Source organism: Cydia amplana, chromosome 16, assembly GCF_948474715.1.
Source record: "Cydia amplana chromosome 16, ilCydAmpl1.1, whole genome shotgun sequence".
Lineage (NCBI taxonomy): Eukaryota > Metazoa > Arthropoda > Insecta > Lepidoptera > Tortricidae > Cydia > Cydia amplana.
In genome coordinates this window covers 10855852-10875315 of record NC_086084.1, presented here as the reverse complement: position 1 = coordinate 10875315, position 19464 = coordinate 10855852, and the positions used below count along the sequence as shown (strand labels likewise).

Genomic DNA, 19464 nt, shown 5'->3' with positions numbered 1-19464 from the left:
ACCCTAACTAAACTGTATGCTACAGAGCTCTAACAACATTTAAGAAATGTCACAAATATAATATATCAATTATCACGTCTGTGCAAATGCAAACCTTGCAGATCTGCGTACGTATCGAATCTTGACACGTACCATAACATAACTTAGCCGATATTTCGCGTCAGCATTTGATAATGGACATTACCTTATTTACCCACGTTCAGTTTGCCGACCAATTTAGTTGGCCATGTATTTACTTGAGTGCTTAATATATAAGGTTTCAAGTAGATTGTTGGGTCAGTAGTGTTATAGGACAGGGAGGTGATATAGGTCATAAAGGATTCAAACAATTACAGGTAAGTCGATTTTAAATTTTTTAGTTTGTACGATGTGCTTTTAGAATTGTTTGCTTCAGTTTTAGCAATATACCCACGTAAATTGTTTGACAAATCAATGTTGTAAGAAAATAAATTAAGTACCTTAATCACTAAGTATTAAATAGGTTCTGATCTAATTGTTTTTGAAATGTAATAAAAAAACTGAAGAAGTAAACCAGACGCAGCCCAATTTCAGATAAATTATCAGCATATTATGCTCTCAACGTAACTAACACAAAACTGCATAATAATATTGACTTTATAATTATAACAAAGCTTTATAAGCATACGAATCTGGAAATCGAATGCAGAAGTAAAAGTACCTACATTTAATTTTTCAGAATAATCATGAAGGTAGTACTAGTGCTGTGTGTACTGGCGCTGGCAGCGGCGCGTCCTGATGAGGGTTACAGCACTCGATATGACGACTTCGATGTACAAGAGCTGGTCGACAACGTGCGTCTACTGAAGAGCTACGGGAACTGCTTCTTAGACAAGGGGCCTTGCACTGTTGAGGGGAGCGACTTCAAGAGTAAGTTGACTCTTTAACTATGATGGTGATGATGATGATGATGTCCTCCCAGACGTATCCGTCGACGGCGACACCCGGACAAATCATGTATTCTGTAAATACTGACGTGCATGGGCTCGAACGTGACTTGCGAAACCGAGCTTTGTTTTAAACTTCCGGCCGCAAGACATGCAGTAGAGCTCGCCATTTGAGTCGTAAGTGTATGTATAGGAAGGTTTGGGCCGAGAACTATAGTGGCTAAAGAGCCACAGTTCCTGGTATGTTAAGTACTGTTTCCTGGTATGAAAATTTTGAAAATATTTCTTGTACAAATTGTCAAAAGGGACCTAAAAATCCATAATATCCCATTGTTGACAACCCAGGACAGACCGGCCTGGCGCAAATGCACAAGAAGGCCCGATCCCAAATGAAGTTGGGATTAAGGGCAAGAAGAAGATTTCTTGTACAAATTGTCATTTAAATGCGCTTTGACTGTAGATCTTCGAAGAATAATGACGACAACTTATTCAGAGATTGTTCAGAGATTTGACAGAACTGACAGGATTTCCTGTCAGCAGGTATTTACCTCCTACGTTACCTACTTAACTTACCAGTCCTTATTTCTACAGAACTCATCCCTGACGCCCTAAAGACGAGCTGCGCAAAATGCTCGCCGAAGCAACGCAACCTCATCCGAATTGTGACCAAGGGCTTTCAGGCCAAGCTGCCTGAGCTGTGGAAGGAGCTGGCCGCCAAGGAAGACCCCAACAACGAGTACCATGACGCCTTCAACAAATTCCTCAACGAATCTGACTAAGCCAAAGCAGACATATTAATATCACCTATACTAAGGCCCTTCCTGACTGCGTGAAAGGAATCAGTGTGATAACAGACGATAGGTATACCTACTGCGTGCTGTACCGATTCTTTTAGCCACGTCAAGAGGAGCTTAGACTTCTCCTGTTAGCGTAACTTAGTATGCTGCGTAGATAAGTGCAGCGACTACTTCACCAAATAGGTACATATTAGAAAAATAGGTACAGTCAGCTGCAGAGATAACTGACCTCCTCTGTAAAGTAAATTTGTTTGCAGAAGGGTCTACTATCTCTGCAGCTTCTTTGAACAAAAATGTACTTAATGTATGTTGTGCTAAACGTATACCTGTCGCAGGGAAATGATCAAAACAGAGATTTGAACAAATCTCTAAGGGATATGATCAAATCACGCAGGATGTTAAAATAGCGAATCCATATCATCATTTCCCTAGAAAAAATCAGTCATTTGACCAAATCACTGACTCTGTTTAGTGAAAAGACAAAATCGGCCAATAAACGCGAAACGCTTTTTCATTTCACTAGATTTGTTTAGGAATTTGACAAAATCCCTAACCACGACAGTAAGTTGACGAAACGAACTCGAAAAGTCAACTAGTTTTATCATTTCGTTAAACAGGTTTAGTGAAATGATAAAGTCTCAACTGGAAGATGGTATATGGTTATTTGATTAAATCTCTGAACGGTTTAGTGAAATGACAAAAGCAAGTAGAGAATACAACAGTTTATAGTTAAGCGATTTGATCAAATCTCTGACTAGATTAAGTGAAATGGTAAAATAAAATGTCAATAGTAGGTACTGTAGGCATCAAAGTTGTTTATTAAACCAGCTATTTTAATCGAATACGAGAATAGGGATTGTCTTTTTAATTATTATAACTATACTATACTTTCTTACAACAATAGACTATGGTAAAGTTACCTTCTGATGGTAAAGTTGCCAGTTTTGACGGTAATGAAAAACGAAGCTACAAATGCGTTAACGTAATTTTAATTGAGTAGGTACTTTCTTCTACTTCAAATTAATTATTTCACACCGTGCACGAAATAAAGCACCAGATAATTATTAGAAAAACATAGACAGCAGTTATTTTTTAAACATTTTTTCCGCCGATATTTTCAAAAAATTTCACTTAATCTAGTCAGAGATTTGATCAAATCGCTTAACTGTAGAGAGTAAACTGTTGTATTCTGTACTTGCTTTCGTCATTTCACTAAACCGTTCAGATATTTAATCAAATAACCACTTTATCATTTCACTAAACCTGTTTAGCGAAATGATAAAAATAAAACTAGTTGACTTTTTAAGTTCGTTTCGTCAACTTACTATCGTGGTTAGGGATTTTGTCAAATTCCTAAACAAATCTAGTGAAATGAAAAAGCGTTTCTCGTTTATTGGCCGATTTTGTCTTTTCACTAAACAGAGTCAGTGATTTGGTCAAATGACTGAATTTTTCTAGGGAAATGATGATATGGATTCGCCATTTTAACATCCTGCGTGATTTGATCATATCCCTTAGAGATTTGTTCAAATCTCTGTTTTGATCATTTCCCTGCGACATACCGATCAAAGGGAAAACCGAGGGATAAAAACTTATCGCCCGCGTTTTATGATTAATAACTATGGAAATTTTGTTGTCAGAGAAATGAAATTCTACTATGAACATCACAGGTACTTTTTAAGTTATTAAGTTATTTTTGTTTATTTATTTTGGAGGTGTTTTTTGTTTTTAATTTGAAATAAATGAATATTTTGCAAGTGATATTTTTTTAAGACACAACACAACATGTCAAGCTTGAGGACTGAGGTCTAACTGGTTATTTGCTTACCTATAACTTTTACTTACTTTGGCCAGTACCTAAGACTTATTATTTAGCTATGTACTTTCAGTCGCATATATCGGATTTAAATAAGAATATCAAGATCTTCTGCTAGTGCTTTTGAGGAAATAAATAAACCAAACTGTTTCGTTAAGGAAAAAATTTAATTAGATCATAAGGCGAGTTCGAAAACAAGTTTATTATAAGTCAAGGTCACTTGCTTGTAGGTACTTGGGTACATAGGTTGCTCCAGCAGGTTTGTCCTATAATATATATTGTTTAATATAAACTTTTCTGGTGTTTGATTAAGTTGAAACTTAATACCTATTCCTGCGTAAATTTGGTAATAATGCAATGTTATGGTCTTATGGTAGGTACCTACTGCTAAGCTATACTGATGATGAAGACCGAAGGTAAAAAAAACTTCATTGGGTTTTGTAAAAACAGATGACTCTTAAAAGTACAGTCATCTCTAAAACCTTGAATAAACCAAATAATTATGACTGTTATGTTTCTGATTAACCAGCCCAGTAGGTACGGATATGATGGTCTACGTGACAGCGTTGATAAAACGGTATCCGTCACTTTCTATCCCGCGGTGTTAAAAAGTGACAGTTATTTTATCACGTGGATAAAGCCATCCAAAATACGCCTGCTGCTATGCTATAGACCAGCCATTCTCAAAGTGTGTTCCGCGGAACCCTAGGGTTCCGCGATACCCCTGCAGGGGTTTCGCAAGAATTTAGAATAATTTAGAATAATAAAATAAGCATAATTATTATGCTTATTAATAAAAAAATACACTTCTTAAAACTATTGTTTTATTGTAGGGTTCCATCAAGTATTTCGCTTTCCAAAAGGGTTCCGTCAAAAAAAAGATTGAGAACCGCTGCTATAGACGATGAGATAATATTATGTCCCTCACATTTCACCTTAGTTGTTTTCAGAATTTCCAAATGTAGGTTTTACCTATTTAAGCAATGTTGACTAAATCCTTACTTGACACTTTTAACGTAGGTAATGGCAATCATACTGTGTATGAATTTGGGTTATGTAGATACCTAGAATGCAAATTTCATATTGCGACTATTCAACCACAGAATAAGTAATAGTACTCCTCAGTCAAGTGTGACCGTCATCTTTACCGACTACATATACATATTTTTGCTAGTTGACAAGGTAAACCCTTACCTAGTCAACTAGCGAAAATATACCTAATATTTATTATTTAATATTTTTTTGTTTTGTACAATTAACTAAAATAAACGTCTTAACACATCCTTAAAATGTACTTTGTACATAAAACTATATAAATCAGTTGTAACAAAAATAATTCTAACAGAAAGCAATAAATCACACATATTATGATTTATGATCTTTGAACCGCAAACACAATAGCCTGGTTCTATACGAGCATCACTGTGAATCACTTTATGTCGTGAAAAATCATAAAACATTAATAAACTACGTAAGTAATTATTTGTCCCTGTAAAAGAACATTGTACAATCATACCTACATCATACGTGTCAAAGAGGATACAAAAAACACCCAAAAACACTTTGTTTACCGACTGTAGGTTTTTAAAAATACCAAGAAATACTTCCAGAATACTTATTTTACTAATAACGCCAATTTAAACTCGACTTTATTCACTTAAGTTTAGAGATTAAACTTGGAAGCAAATGAAAATGATATGAGTTTTTAATGGTTATCTCTGAATTAATCATTTAGTTTTTCTAGTGTCAGTCAACAAGATATGTTCATTATGTTGTGACGTGCTCGGATGCTCATATGAACACGGCTCAAGGATCAATACTTAAGCGAGAAATATATAAAGCTTATACAAACAATTGGATAATCAGTTTAACTTGTACATTTGCGGCGACAGTTTTAAGTAGGTAAGTGTGAAAATATATTCATATTTATCTTTTATTGAGACACACTGTTTTATACTTCTCTCTACCGACCACATTATTGGAACGGGGTGGCCGTGTGCCAGTGGACCTTGGGTTCCCATAGACTGCAAGTGAAAAACTTGCATTCTATGATTGTTGCCAGGACTCACCTAGAATTGATTGCTCTAAAAGGCGGTATACATATAGTAGGTATATGTATACCTACTATATGTAGACTAAAATGACATTTTATAGTATGAACATCATGTCTCATTTCATACTAAGTATGAAATGTCATTTTAGTCTACCGAATAAAAAAATAGACTTTACCTACCACTTAAACGAAAGTGCTAGATTGTAATATACAGCAACACTGTAGTTATTCCTACCATATATTATATCATTTTTTGGCTGATCATTGGAAATACCTAATATTTTTTTTAATGGGTGCGAGAATAAACAAGCTCATTACAATTCAAGATTTCTTGCATTTTGTTATTACTTCACTACGTAAGTACCCACGTATATAAAGGAGTTCATTTAAAATTGTATTTTATCACAGTATTGTCAATTTGTCACCTACGTACGTTTTCTCAACGTCAATTTATCGGGTGAGAGGTCAAACAATAAACAAGCAAAAAGAGATGCTAAATTGCTATTCTTATATTATTACAAACTTGTAAACGGTCTTAGCTTAAAAATAGCTGTGTCAGATAAATGTCACTCCATACAATGTGTATGATCATTGGGCATAGAGTTACGACAGAGGGGAACGCCTGTTAATGGCTACTCCGTTTGGTTATATACTCCAAGTTAACGACGCAACTAAAAACGACCTGACCTCTAGGTACAGTCAACAGCAATAGTTTCTAAGCGGGCGAAGTGTTCAAAATGATCTTGACGCGACTTTATTGTTAAGAGAATAAGAGCGCGTCAAGGTAATTTTCAACACCTCGCCCGCTTAGTAGGTTCTGCTGCTGACTGTACTTCTAGTAATAGCCAAGAAACCACAATGAATTGAATTGTGAATTTGTATCCTATAATAAACTAAGTGCTTATTTTCCAGTACCCAAGCATGAAGCTGTTAGTAGTCCTCTCCGTGCTAGCGGCGGTAGCGTTCGCGCGTCCTGACGGCGACCACTACGACTCCAAATACGACAACTTTGACGTGCAGACGTTGGTTGAGAACCCTCGGCTGATGAAGGCGTATACGAAGTGCCTACTCAGCAAGGGCAGCTGCACCGCCGAAGGAGCCAGTTTTAAGAGTAACTTATTTTATATTTATTTGTTAGCCTGTTGTGTCCCACTGCTGGGCAAAGGCCTACCTCTCTTTCTTCCACGCGTCTCGTTCTATGGCAATCTTCCCGAATCTTCCCGAGGTCTGCCGTTACGCAGCACTATGTTCGGTGTCCACTCGGTAGTTTTCTTGGTCCACAAGTCTTTGGCATACGGCAGATGTGTCCGGCCCAGTCCCATTTAAGCTTAGCGGCTGTCAGTGCTACGTCGGCTACTTTAGAGTAGCTTACCTTTAATTATTACTACCCGCCCCGGCTTCGCACGGGTTAACAAATTATGTACACCTAAACCTTCCTCAAGAATCACTTAAATTGGAGACGGCTTGTCTATCATTTTATGTACAAAACATTCTGCCGAGTTTTGCAGGCACGTCAAATTTGGGTCTTTATCTGACACGTCAGTCCATACAAAAATTAGCAGAATTGTCATAAAGGCGACTCCGGTTATTAAATGCTCACTGCTGCAATGGTCACTGCTGAGAGATTTTGATCATTCCGCTAATTGTGGTTGGTGCAACTGGCCCTAATTCTTATACTAGTGCGGGTTATGCATTTGTTCTGTGCCAGTCAATTTACAACCGCATTTACCGTAAACCGGGGTACTTTGATCAATTTTTAGGGTTCCGTAGCCAAATGGCAAAAAACGGAACCCTTATAGATTCGTCATGTCTGTCTGTCCGTCTGTCTGTCCGTCTGTCTGTCCGTCCGTATGTCACAGCCACTTTTCTCCGAAACTATAAGAACTATACTGTTGAAACTTGGTAAGTAGATGTATTCTGTGAACCGCATTAAGATTTTCACACAAAAATAAAAAAAAACAATAATTTTTTGGGGTTCCCCATACTTCGAACTGAAACTCAAAATTTTTTTTTTTCATCAAACCCATACGTGTGGGGTATCTATGGATAGGTCTTCAAAAATGATATTGAGGTTTCATTTTTTTCTAAACTGAATAGTTTGCGCGAGAGACACTTCCAAAGTGGTAAAATGTGTGTCCCCCCCCCTGTAACTTCTAAAATAAGAGAATGATAAAACTAAAAAAAATATACGATGTACATTACCATGTAAACTTCCACCGAAAATTGGTTTGAACGAGATCTAGTAAGTAGTTTTTTTTTAATACGTCATAAATCGCCTAAATACGGAACCCTTCATGGGCGAGTCCGACTCGCACTTGGCCGCTTTTTGAGTTTGGCATCATTTTTTGACTATCCTAATATGCGTAAAAATATGAAAAAAAAAATATAATAATCCGGTTTTTCTCTTCTCTCAGCCTGCCAAATAAAAAAAATTAGGACTTATAGTTTCATCAAAAATAAATAAAAACAACGCGATCAAAGTTATATTAAGAATGGGGTTACTTTGAAACCACTACTTTTTTCACTGACAATCTAAAGTAAACCCGCTAAAAAGGCCGTAAAAAATATAAAAATTAAAATCGTATAAGTAGGTACTTTTTAAGTTATATGTCTTTTTAAGGTGTGGGGCTACTTTGATCACATACAAATGCTACAAATTAATAATTTTAAGCGCTTTATTAGATTATTTACTTATTATAACGTAAGAACTTGACTTATCATCGCACTTAGCAAGAGATTTTCGAATTGCACGCTTTTCAGTTTCAGTAAATTTGGTCCGTGCGCGGGTTTTTGATATATTATGTTTCCCTTTACTTTATACTTATTGTATAATGTTCTATAAGGAACCTTATATGCTTGCGATGCAGCAGGAATAGATTTTGTACTCACCATTATATCTGCGAGTGCATCATTGAGTAGTTCATTTTGATCAATTTTACCACATATAGGTGATCAAGGACACCCCGAGCCATGGATTCCTCGACTACGTGCGCATGTATAGATTGTCGAATTTGGGATATTTTTTTTTCAAACTCACGAATAAATACTGATTAACGTCTGATTAACCATAAAATAACATTGTAATAATTATTGACACAAAGTTTTTCAGCTAATAAAATCAGGTAGAAAAGTGTACTCATTTTTATGTTTTTTTTCTAAACAATATAATAGTAATACATGCACATCCCGTCACTATGCGGTGAAGCAACTATCAGTGTTGTCAATTAAGAAAAAATAACTGCTAAGGTGTTTTTCAAATAGTTAAAACAAGCACTTTAGTAACGATTGGAAGTTGTTATCAAAGTCGACCCGAAAATCAAAGTAACCCCGGTTTACGGTATTTAAATTAATAACCTGTGCCCTTACTTCACGGGTGGGAGTTTTTTGATTCTTTCAAGGTTATATTAATAAGGCCCACTTGCACCATCCCACTAACCCGGGCTTAAGCGGTTAAACCGTTAACCCAGTGTCAACATGTACTGGTAACCATAGTAACTCCAGGTTTAAGCGGTTAAACCCGGGTTAGTGGAATAGTGCAAGTGAGCCTTAGTTACTATTACCGAAAATGTCCAACATGTTTCCCTTTCTGATTATCAGAGGTCCTCCCGGAGGCGGTAGCGACGACGTGCGCCAAGTGCACCCCCAAGCAGCGCCAGATCGTCCGCACCGTCATCAGAGCGGTTCAGAAGCAGCTCCCCGACGAGTGGGAGCAGCTGGTAAAACTCCACGACCCTGAGGGCAAGTACAAGGAGTCCTTCGGCAAGTTCCTGGCCTCATCAGACTAGAACAGCTGGACATTTAGAAGAATTCCACCGGCTGTCCCGAAAGAACGCATTTTATTTCGCGTTTTAGAACTTCTTTTTCATGATTATTTTTCTGGACTTAGTTTTGAACATTTGTCATAAAAAAGATAACTCCTATACCTGAAAATCTTCAGAAAATTTGCGTTTGTACGGGACAACTTTAGACAATTTCATGGAATTTCGTGATTATCGATGGATGTAAAGAATCAAAGCGTTACTGTGATTTAATGTTTTGTAAATAAAGTGCGTACTTTAAAGTTTAGAGATTTTGTTTTATTACCTTTTATACTATCCTGTCGAAATAAATAATTTGTACTACTCGTAAGCGTAGTAGGATTTGGGATGCTCCGGGAAGTAGGTACCTACATAAAAATATTCCATCGGCAGGGTCAAAGTCTAATAATGTATCTAATATTTATTTTCTTAGTTACCTACTGGACTACACAATTTGTGTAGGTAAAGGTAAGTACCGCTTTGCCGTTAGCTCAACACTGTAATGCTTCTGTAATGGCCATTGATATAGTATAAAGAACTGGATACCCAATCAGCCGCCAAAAATGGCCCCACAAAAGTAACGTCAAAACAGATCATGCATTACTTTTTCGTTTAGTCTTGTCTGAAACGCTCAAATGTGAAGTTGTCAACAATTACGAAATGTGCCGTTAAAATATGTAAAAATTACAATGATAAAACAAGGAAAAAGGATGGAATGTATTTCTTTCGGTTAGTTCTTTGGATAGCATTACATAATTTATGTAATCTGGTGGTAATTTTATGGTTTTGAATAAATTAATTTGTTAGTACCAAAGAAGGGATGTCAAGGAACAAAAATCTAATAAGTCGATGTGCGGTCAATATTTTTTTATATTTTTATATAGAATTCATAAGGAATAATATTATGTTTAAATTCAAGATTTCCAAGGAAACCTATGCGACGTGCAAAGTGGACTGCTATTTAATTATAGCAAGAGATAGGGGTGATGCAGTTTTAAACAAGGCAAAACGGCACTTGTGTGTTCGGCCCATTTCCCTGTTTCCGACATATACACCACCAATAAGGGCTTATATCGATTAACTGTAATTGCTAAACCTGTCTGAACACAGTGACAACCACAGGATTTTTTTTATAAAGTATAGGTAGACTTTATAAAAAAAAATCCAATCAGTACCTAAATGTCCCCGTTCACCCGTGCTATGAGTAAATGTAGATCTTAAATACACAGTTATTTAATAAGTAGAATTTATTTCAAGGAAGTTAGTATTTAAAGACGTATACTTACGAATAAAAAATTTAATTTGTTTGAATTTGAACCACGAATTTTATTGGAGCTCCCGATTAAATTAAATTTGTTTTATTTATTACTTCAATTGGTTTTCCTGTACAGTAATACATATTAAAGTGTACCAAAGTGACTCCATTCGTTCATTATTCTCGTTTGACGTTGTTTGACGTAAATACGTTACGTTTAGTGCCATCGGACTAAATTTTTTAACAGTGTTGGTACTTAATGTTTGCAAATTTGACACTTAATGCTTACGACATTAAGCTCTTTTCTGTACGAAACATTTATCTTGACTCAAAATTTACGTAAGCGTTTTTATCATCAATGCAAATGGTGCGAAACGTCATTGGGATCCACATTTCTTGACGTTTTTGTTCTGCTTTGTGTGTCTATTTCTTTTATATTAAGTCAGTGGTAATGGCCTTAAGTGAGTAGTGTCAGGAGTTAAAATGTGTAAAGCGGTTGCAAGTTGAAACTGTTGAAAGTTGAAAGTGTTGGATCTGTCAATTTTCTTGATAAACGTTCGCCGCTGCATTACTGGCGCGATTATGACGTTAAATCTGTCAATCGTTTTATCAAGGAAATTGACACAAAGGCACCTTCAGCGGCGATAGAAGCTACTCAAGCTACAAGAAGCAAGGCGCCTGATATATTTGATTATATGTTGTACCTTAATCACTGCTAGGAGAAATATGGCTGTAAAGTTTTTCGATTATCCTACTCGAAATGTTAACTGCCTTTAGATTAGAATTTAGATCATCTCATAGATTGGCATACCAAAAAAAGTACATGCATTTAAGAATTTAAACTTGCGCCACGGTAAAACTATACTAGTACAGTCGACTACAAAGAGATGTATCCACTTTTTCACCTTACTGCCTTGTAATAAGGTGAAAAATCGGATACATCACTTTGTAGTCGACCCTACCTTGTTGCTTAGGCAGACAACTATTAGAACAATTTTCAGATTATTAAACTATGCACTGCATTTTGTAGTGCACAGAAAAAAAAAACAATATGTTAGTATGTTCACTTCGCGCATGAAGTAGGTACTAGGTACCTACGGGAGACTGGCGAAAGTGACAAAGCAAAAGAATACTGTGCGCTGTGGCCGGACACTTGAACCCAGATTAGCAAATGGGTCACATTTCATTTCTTCAATATTCGTGTGCGTGCTATATTTACATCGTATGTTCATACTTCTAGCATGCCAGGAAGCATTCAATATCGATAAAGTACCAAATAGCGTGTCACTTCACTAATGACTATATACGCCTCTAGGATATTTTGCCAAATTACATATAAGTATACTTATCTTCAATTTAGTTACTTGTAATAAAGTAACGTTAGAACTTAGAATATTGTTTATTTAGGTACATACTTGATTTGATTTCGGCGCCAAAATGACTGCAAAATGAGGTATTCTTGTAGTATTTTTTTACTTGTGAGTGTTGTGTACTTTTGAGATGTTTACTCTCCGACGGGAGGACACCCACTGACAGCCACTGACAAACAAGCATCTTGGCTATCACGACTCAAAAAACCAAAGTATTACCGGTAAAATATAATGAGTAAGTAAGTACTTATTGCGTACAAACTTAAATGGAGCTGGGCGGGACATGTTGCCAGGCAGAGTGATGGCAGGTGGGCCAAAATGTTAACGGAGTGGTGGCCGCTTACAGACGAAAGAAGTGCCTGGCGTCCGTTGGGTAGACGATATTCGGAAGATTGCGGGACACTTCTGGATGAGATTGGCTCAGGACCGGGATAAGTGGCGTACTCGAAGAGAGGCCTATGCTCAGCAGTGGGCGATAAAAGGCTAATATGCTGATGATGATGATGATTTATTGCGTGGAAATTTTGGGTATTTTGGGGGCCTGTTTGACTCCATAGATTATTTGGTCTATGACCTAATTTTCATCTGAAGTCTACATTTCAAATTAACACGTGATAGCCGATTCAGAAAGCTTCGTGACCTTAACACGGTACTCGACTGAAAAGCTTTCCATTATATCACTCTTGTATAAAATACTATTTCATTACTCTTAAATGCGGTCTAAAATAACCACAGCCATGATCTTCTAAAGATTACCTACACTAAAATGAGATGACCATTTGAGATAAGTAATAATTTTTCCTTAAACGTGTGGCAGATTATCATGCTTAATATTTATGTTAATACGTGTTACTAGGTAGATTTGTTTATGGAAAAATGTATCCTCTTTATAATGGTTCCGTACATATTTATAACTCGCAATCGTTCTGGAAAACGACTGTAAAGGATGACTCACGTTAGACCGAGCCGACCGGGCCGTGTCCGGGCCGGAGCTTCCGGCGCTTACTTTTCTATGACAGATGACAGGTGATCACGTGATGATCTCCATAGAAAACGAAGCCCCGGAAGCTCCGGCCTGGACACGGCCCGGTCTAACGTGAGTCATCCTTAAGGATTTAGAAGCACCTAATTTAAAAGAAATGAGTAGTATATCGGAATATACTGTACGAACAAAAAAATTGAAAAATATTTATATGATTTTTCCGTTAGCTAATTTACGCTTTGCAGATGTTGTCGACTTGTCGCCCTAAAAGAGGTAAGGTGGCTAATTCCGTCATAGGAACTATTCCGTCCACGAGCGTATAGGTATCTCTTGATTTTAATCGTAGGAAAAAAAACATCTATTGCTGAAACCTGAAAATAAAAGCAATCGCTGCTTTGTCGATGAAATTATCAATTTTGTTCGTTGTTCGAGAAAAACGCTAGTAGACGGAATAGTCCCTATGATGGAATTTAACAAAACAACTAGACTATAGCCCCAACTCTTCAGCCTAACTGCATGATGTATAAAAATCTTTAAATTCGTAAGTAAGTCTGTCTGCTACGTCTTCACGCTTAAACCGCTAAACCGATTTGAAAGTTGTCATGGAGATAGTGTTTGAGCCCCGAGGAAGGACATAGGATAGATTTTATCAACCATCATCATCATCATACGCAGACGACGTAGCCGGCAGAAGCTAGTATAAGCATATACATATCTATCTGTATTTCAATACCTATCACGACCCAACTACAATGTCTAAGCAGGGCTATAACTTCGTAAATAAAAGTTCGCAAATTGCGGGCATTTTTCTCTTTCACTCTAATTTACGCCTTCATTGGAGTAAAAGAGAAAGATCCCCGCAATTTGCCAATTTCGGTTTTCGCGGTAGCCGTTCTGGTCACCTTCACACTAACTTGATAATGAATTCCCTTGTATCAACCCAACTTTGTTAAATTAGTAAATAGGCAGGTAGTTTACTAAGATCTGTGTCTCTTTTTAACACGCTTTTATTAGGTCGACCTGTATGTAACTATGCATAATGTAATGGAAATAATGGAATCTTGCAAGTTAAATTTGATCCACTTCCCGGTTTCCGATTGAGCTGAAATTTTGCATACACATGTAAGTCGGGTGACAATGCAATATTATGGTAGGTACCATCGAACTGATCTGATGATGGAGACAGGAGGTGGCCATAGGAACTCTGTGATGAAACAACGCAACCTAATTGTGTTAGGGGTTTTTAGAATTGTCTCGATGAGTATTAGTTGTCTGTCGTAAGAAAAGTACAGTCAGCGTTAAAAGCGTGTACCAAAAATGAAATTTTTGCCAAAAACTTATTTATAAGAAAAATAACTTAATCATTCTGGTCATGACTGAACGCTTCAATTTATATTCATATCTTTAAAAATTTAAATATACTTTTACTTTATAAAACTAACTAACCTTGAGTAGACTCTAGCTGCCCGATTCTAACTTTAAGATACGTCAATTAATAGATCTAGAAACGATATGGATTAGATATGTCAGTGTCAAAAGTGACGTTTTTGTTTGAAGAACGTAAATATTATTAAATTGTACAACGGGACTTAATCGCGTATCTAAGTTTTAAGATTTACCGCCGACGTTTCGAGGACGGCGTTATCTTCTCCGAGACCACGGGGACAACGCCGTCCCGAAACATCGGAGGTAAATCTTAAAACTTAGATACGCGATTAAGTCCCGTTGTACAATTTAATAATGTGTAAAAATCGTGAAAGTTTAAATCAGTGAAACGTAAATTAAATAACATTATTCATAGCATAATAAATAATACTTACTTAAAATAAAAAAAATGCCCTAAGTCGTAGTCGCTGGGTAGGGTACCCAGAAGGCTGGCCGCATTGTCCCGCTGGATGGCAATGCTGATCCGCTGGGCAAAATATTGGCCAGCCCTCTAGCCTGGTCACCAGAAGCCTCTATAAGGCGCTTTGACAGCTCCTCATAGAGGCTACGCGCGCTAGGTCCCCACGGCCCCTGGGTTTCCACCCCAAACGCCGCAAATATGTAACTACTACCTAGTGTCGCATATTTGCGATGTTTGAGGCTTTCGGCAGAGGATGCGGCCGCACCAGCGCCAAATTTGGTGGTTGGAATATGGGACGGCGCCAGGGTATCTACGCAGGGTCCCAGACAAGTGGCCGACCCATACTCCAAGGCACCAGCGTCATTCCGTCAGGCCTCTTGCCATCGACCCTGGCCGGCCCGTTGCGCTTGAGGACCGACCGTACCTTGGCACTGACAAGGGCCCTTCGGATGACGTCGTTGAGGCTGGCGTGGCGAGGGATCCTTCCAGCGCTATGGCTGCATGAGAGGCCGTGGTGGCAAGATCTAGATCTAATAATTGACGTATCTTAAAGTTCGAATCGGGCCGTGGGCAAGAATTAAATCACATATAAAAAGGCTGGAAGAAGCAAATAGATCAATCTTCCTATGCTGTTGCAGGTGAGATGAGGTTTATTTTTTTTATAATCAGCATAAATTCAATTTATTTAAATTGTCTGTTCTTTCAATTAACAATTTGGCAGACGACCGTTAAGAGCCCGTTAACGATTTTAGAGCCAAAATGTAAAATTGATAGATTTAGTCGTTGAAATCGTACATCATTTGTTACGTTGTGTGTTTGTGTGTTGTGTGTGTTATCTAAATAACAAGTACCTATTGGTTTCTATTAGCACGTCTTCTTGCCTTTTAATAATGAGGTCCCGAGCGTGCGTCACCGGCAATATATGACGAGAAGGGGCAGTTTCTAAAAATTTCATCAAAAAATTATAGTGGTAAAGTATACAAAATGATGTCTAAGATTATTTAAGTATCAAAATTACGTTGAAATTAAGTCGATTTTCACGAAAAATTGTCACTTGTTTTGAAGTAATTTCTGGTGAAAATTGATTTCGTCTAACTTTCATTTACTCTTGTTCAATATCATATAACAAAAATGTAGTCTATTAAAGGTGGAGTACAAGATATGTGTAATATTATATAATTACCATTTTAGCAGTCCAAACCTTACAAAATTTACAAATAAGATCGACAAAATCAGTGCTTTACGCGCGTTTACCTAAACGTCCATCAGAAAAAAATCATTACTATTACTTAGTGAGTCTGTTTTCATTAAAATGATTTGTAAAAGTGCAAGATAAGAAGACGTGCTAGTAGATACCAGTAATTGGTTATATCTATAACGTAACAAAGGTGTACAATTTCATCGACTAAATCTATAAATTTTACATTTTTGCGACTAAAATCGATACCGGCCTCTTAAATCATCATCATATAAGTTGAAAGACAAAGAACAATTAGCCGTGCACAATTCATCCAACGGTTTTTTGCGATCTTTAATTCTTAACTTAATGGCCGGTCCACCTAGTCAGTTGGAAACATTCACACACTGTCTTCCAGTATGCGTGTTAGAGTTAGACCAAGCTAAGTCAGAAGCGATTATGATAGCCCAAACTGTGCAAGGATTATTTAAACGTCATAATTTCATTTTCACGTGTACTACGTCATGCACACACTACAGAAGTATGACGTTTCAAATACCACTTGCACAGCCTGGGCTATCAAAATCGGTGCCAACTTATCTTGATCTAACTCTAGACAGCCTTTAAATACCTACCTTACTTAATATTTTTCCCACAGCCATCCAGAATGAAACTCTTCATCGCTCTTACTACATCGCTCTTACTTGCTGTGGGCCAGGCCAGCTACAACCCGGCGAACGACAACCTGGACATCGACGCGGTGGTCAGCAACCCGGAGTCGCTTAAGGCCTGGTTCAACTGTTTCGTGGACAAGGGCCCGTGTGATAAGGTCCAAGCCATCGCTAAGGGTAAGTGAAGTTGTAAAGCCAGTATCCAAAGTATTAGCGTATCAGATGCGTCAAAAATAGTAGACATGCCACGCCATGACAGTTAGAATTACAAGCGTCGATATCATCATGAGGACCGCAGGCTAGTTTGCTACCGTCATGGCATAAAACATTTTTTTTTCCAGCTGATCTGCCCCATGGGATACAGCATGCGTGTGCTAAATGCTCGGCGCCACAGAAGGTTATCCTGAAGAAATTCCTTGCTGGCTTGAAGGAAAAGGCCCCCGCCGACTACGAAGTCTTCAGGCAGATGTTCGACCCAGAAAACAAGTATTTTGGACCGTTGGATAAGGCTATTGCATAAATTATGGCACTCGATATGCCCCAATAATGTTACAGGCGTAATAAACGCGTATGTTTTTAATGATCTTGTTTAATTAAATCCTGTTTATTATTTAATAAGAAATTATCTTTTATAACTCTGCCATATGTAACCCTTCTTAAATATCTTACCGCTTTTCCCGGTTGCATCCTACCGGACCTCAGGGTCTGCTCGGCAAACTAGTCCCATGAAAGAAAGATTGATAATTAATAACTAGGTTGATTTTACCTTACTTAAAATTACCTATATACGGACATTACGGACCGACAATACACAAACGTTGATGTGTACTGATATGTGTACAAAACGCGATAGTTTAAAGTGGATAGTCAATGACATCAGTGGGGAGGATAAGATTTTTACCTTAAACGTGAGTAGGATTGTTATCATGCTTAATAAGTTAATTTGTTTATGAAAAAAAAATAGATCCTCTTTATGGTTCCGTACATTGTTATAAATCAGTTCTGGAAAACGACTGTAAGGATTTTGAAGCACCTTTAAAAGACATATGAGTAGAATATCGGAGTATACCTACTCGTACGAACAAAAAATATATTAATATTTATACGATTTTTCCGTTCACTAGAGTTTACGCTTTGCAGATGTTTGAGTTTGAGGCCCGAGGAAGAACAGGATAGTTTTTATCATATTACGCAAACGAAGTAGCCGGCAGTAGCTAGTATAAGCATATCTATCTGTATTTCAATGTCTACACGACCCAACTACAATGTCTAAGCCTAGGTTATACCCTAACCGCGAAAATCGAAGTTCGCAAATTACGGGCATTTTTCTCTTTCACTCTTATTACGCCATCATTGGAGTAAAAGAGAAAGATCCCCGCAATTTGCGAATTTCGGTTTTCGCGATAGCCCCTCTGGTCACCTTTACACTAACTTGATCTTATGCTCTTGTATCAACACTATCAACCTAACTTTGTTAAATTATTAAATAGGCAGGTAGGTACTTACTTAACTAAGATCTGTGTCTCGTTTTTATAAGAAAAATAACTTACTCATTCTGGTCACGACTGAACGCTTCAATTTATATTCTTATCTTTCAAATGCAGGTAAAAATAAAAAATATATTTACTTTATAAAAACGAACAATAACCTTGGGTAGAGTCATTGTCAAGAATTAAATCACATATAAAAAGGCTGGAGGACGCAAGTACTTCAATCTTCTTTGGGTGTTGCAGGTGAGATGAGGTTTAATTTTTTATTAAATGAAATTTGTTGAAATACTAAAGTTCGTTTAAGATAAAATTAGTTTGGTGACGAAAGAGCCGTCAAAATTAACTGTAAATTAGTGATCTCTGTATTTATAATTGTTGATGTATCAGTGAATATATAATATGTTAACAACTATGCTGCAATATATGTCTAAATTATAGCAACAAAATATTGTTTACTGAATTTACATAAATCTGCGGCCTTATCTTTTGTTATGCAAACGATTTATTTACATAGGTAATACTTAACTCAGCGACAAAATTGCTCATTTAGTTAACGAGGAAGACAACAAAGTCAAAGTTCACCACTTTCACCTATAATGTCCGTAACTGCAGTTACTTAGTCGTCTTTAAGAATTGGACGAGACACTAACGTCACGTCAACTTACATATCTAGAAAGGTTGGATATTTTAATGTCTGTCTGTATTGTAACAAAAACTAATTCATATAAATATGTTAGTGCAAGTGGCAGTAGTGACTTTTACGATTAAATACATTTTACATTTTGTATTTTAATTAATTCCGTAGGTAACAATTATTGATGAATCAGGTGAAGTTTCGATATTTTTCTGGAGAATATTGTGTAAGAGTTTAAGTTATGCTTGACCCGATGCAGCAATGTGACCCAAAGTATTAAATTTAATATACCTAATATTGTTTTTGGGTCTTAACTTTTGCGTGTTGTATTAAATTCTGAGATATATTTCTGTCATTTCAATTAACAATTTGGCAGACGACCATTAAATCATCTCTTCAATAAATAAGTCGAAAGATGGACAATAATTAGCAGGCATGCACAACTCATCCAACGGTTGTCTGCCATCTTGTATTCTTGACTAAATGGCCGGTCCACTAGGTACGAGTGTGTCTTGCAGTATACGTGTTAGAGTTAGACCAAGCTAAGTTAGCAGCGATTTTGATAGCCCAGACTGTGGAAGTTTAGTGCAGGCTGGGCTATCAAAATCGCTGCCAACTTTTCTTATGTGAAAAATAGTTGCCTAATAAACTTAACATTTTTCCCACAGCCA

The 19464-nt window shown here is 37.1% G+C and overlaps 2 protein-coding genes across 2 annotated transcripts; both read left to right on the top strand.

Annotated features, from left to right (window-relative positions):
* The first annotated feature begins 674 nt into the window (after positions 1-674).
* LOC134655360 (uncharacterized) lies at positions 675-9376 on the top strand. Its single transcript, XM_063510809.1, has 5 exons — positions 675-888; positions 1497-1680; positions 5950-6028; positions 6484-6682; positions 9169-9376. The coding sequence occupies exons 1-5, from the start codon at positions 705-707 to the stop codon at positions 9354-9356; spliced, it is 834 nt and encodes a 277-aa protein (XP_063366879.1). The 5' UTR covers positions 675-704; the 3' UTR covers positions 9357-9376.
* A 7289-nt stretch (positions 9377-16665) lies between these two features.
* LOC134655210 (ejaculatory bulb-specific protein 3-like) lies at positions 16666-17247 on the top strand. Its single transcript, XM_063510659.1, has 2 exons — positions 16666-16846; positions 17011-17247. The coding sequence occupies exons 1-2, from the start codon at positions 16666-16668 to the stop codon at positions 17187-17189; spliced, it is 360 nt and encodes a 119-aa protein (XP_063366729.1). The 3' UTR covers positions 17190-17247.
* Positions 17248-19464: the final 2217 nt, after the last annotated feature.

Coding starts and splice junctions, on each gene's coding strand:
- LOC134655360 (XM_063510809.1), top strand. CDS start 705: ATGAAGGTAGTACTAGTGCTGTGTGTACTGGCGCTGGCAGCGGCGCGT. Junction 6,029..6,483: donor TCTCAACGTCAATTTATCGG/GTGAGAGGTCAA, acceptor CTTATTTTCCAG/TACCCAAGCATGAAGCTGTT. Junction 6,683..9,168: donor CGAAGGAGCCAGTTTTAAGA/GTAACTTATTTT, acceptor TCTGATTATCAG/AGGTCCTCCCGGAGGCGGTA.
- LOC134655210 (XM_063510659.1), top strand. CDS start 16,666: ATGAAACTCTTCATCGCTCTTACTACATCGCTCTTACTTGCTGTGGGC. Junction 16,847..17,010: donor GGTCCAAGCCATCGCTAAGG/GTAAGTGAAGTT, acceptor TTTTTTTTCCAG/CTGATCTGCCCCATGGGATA.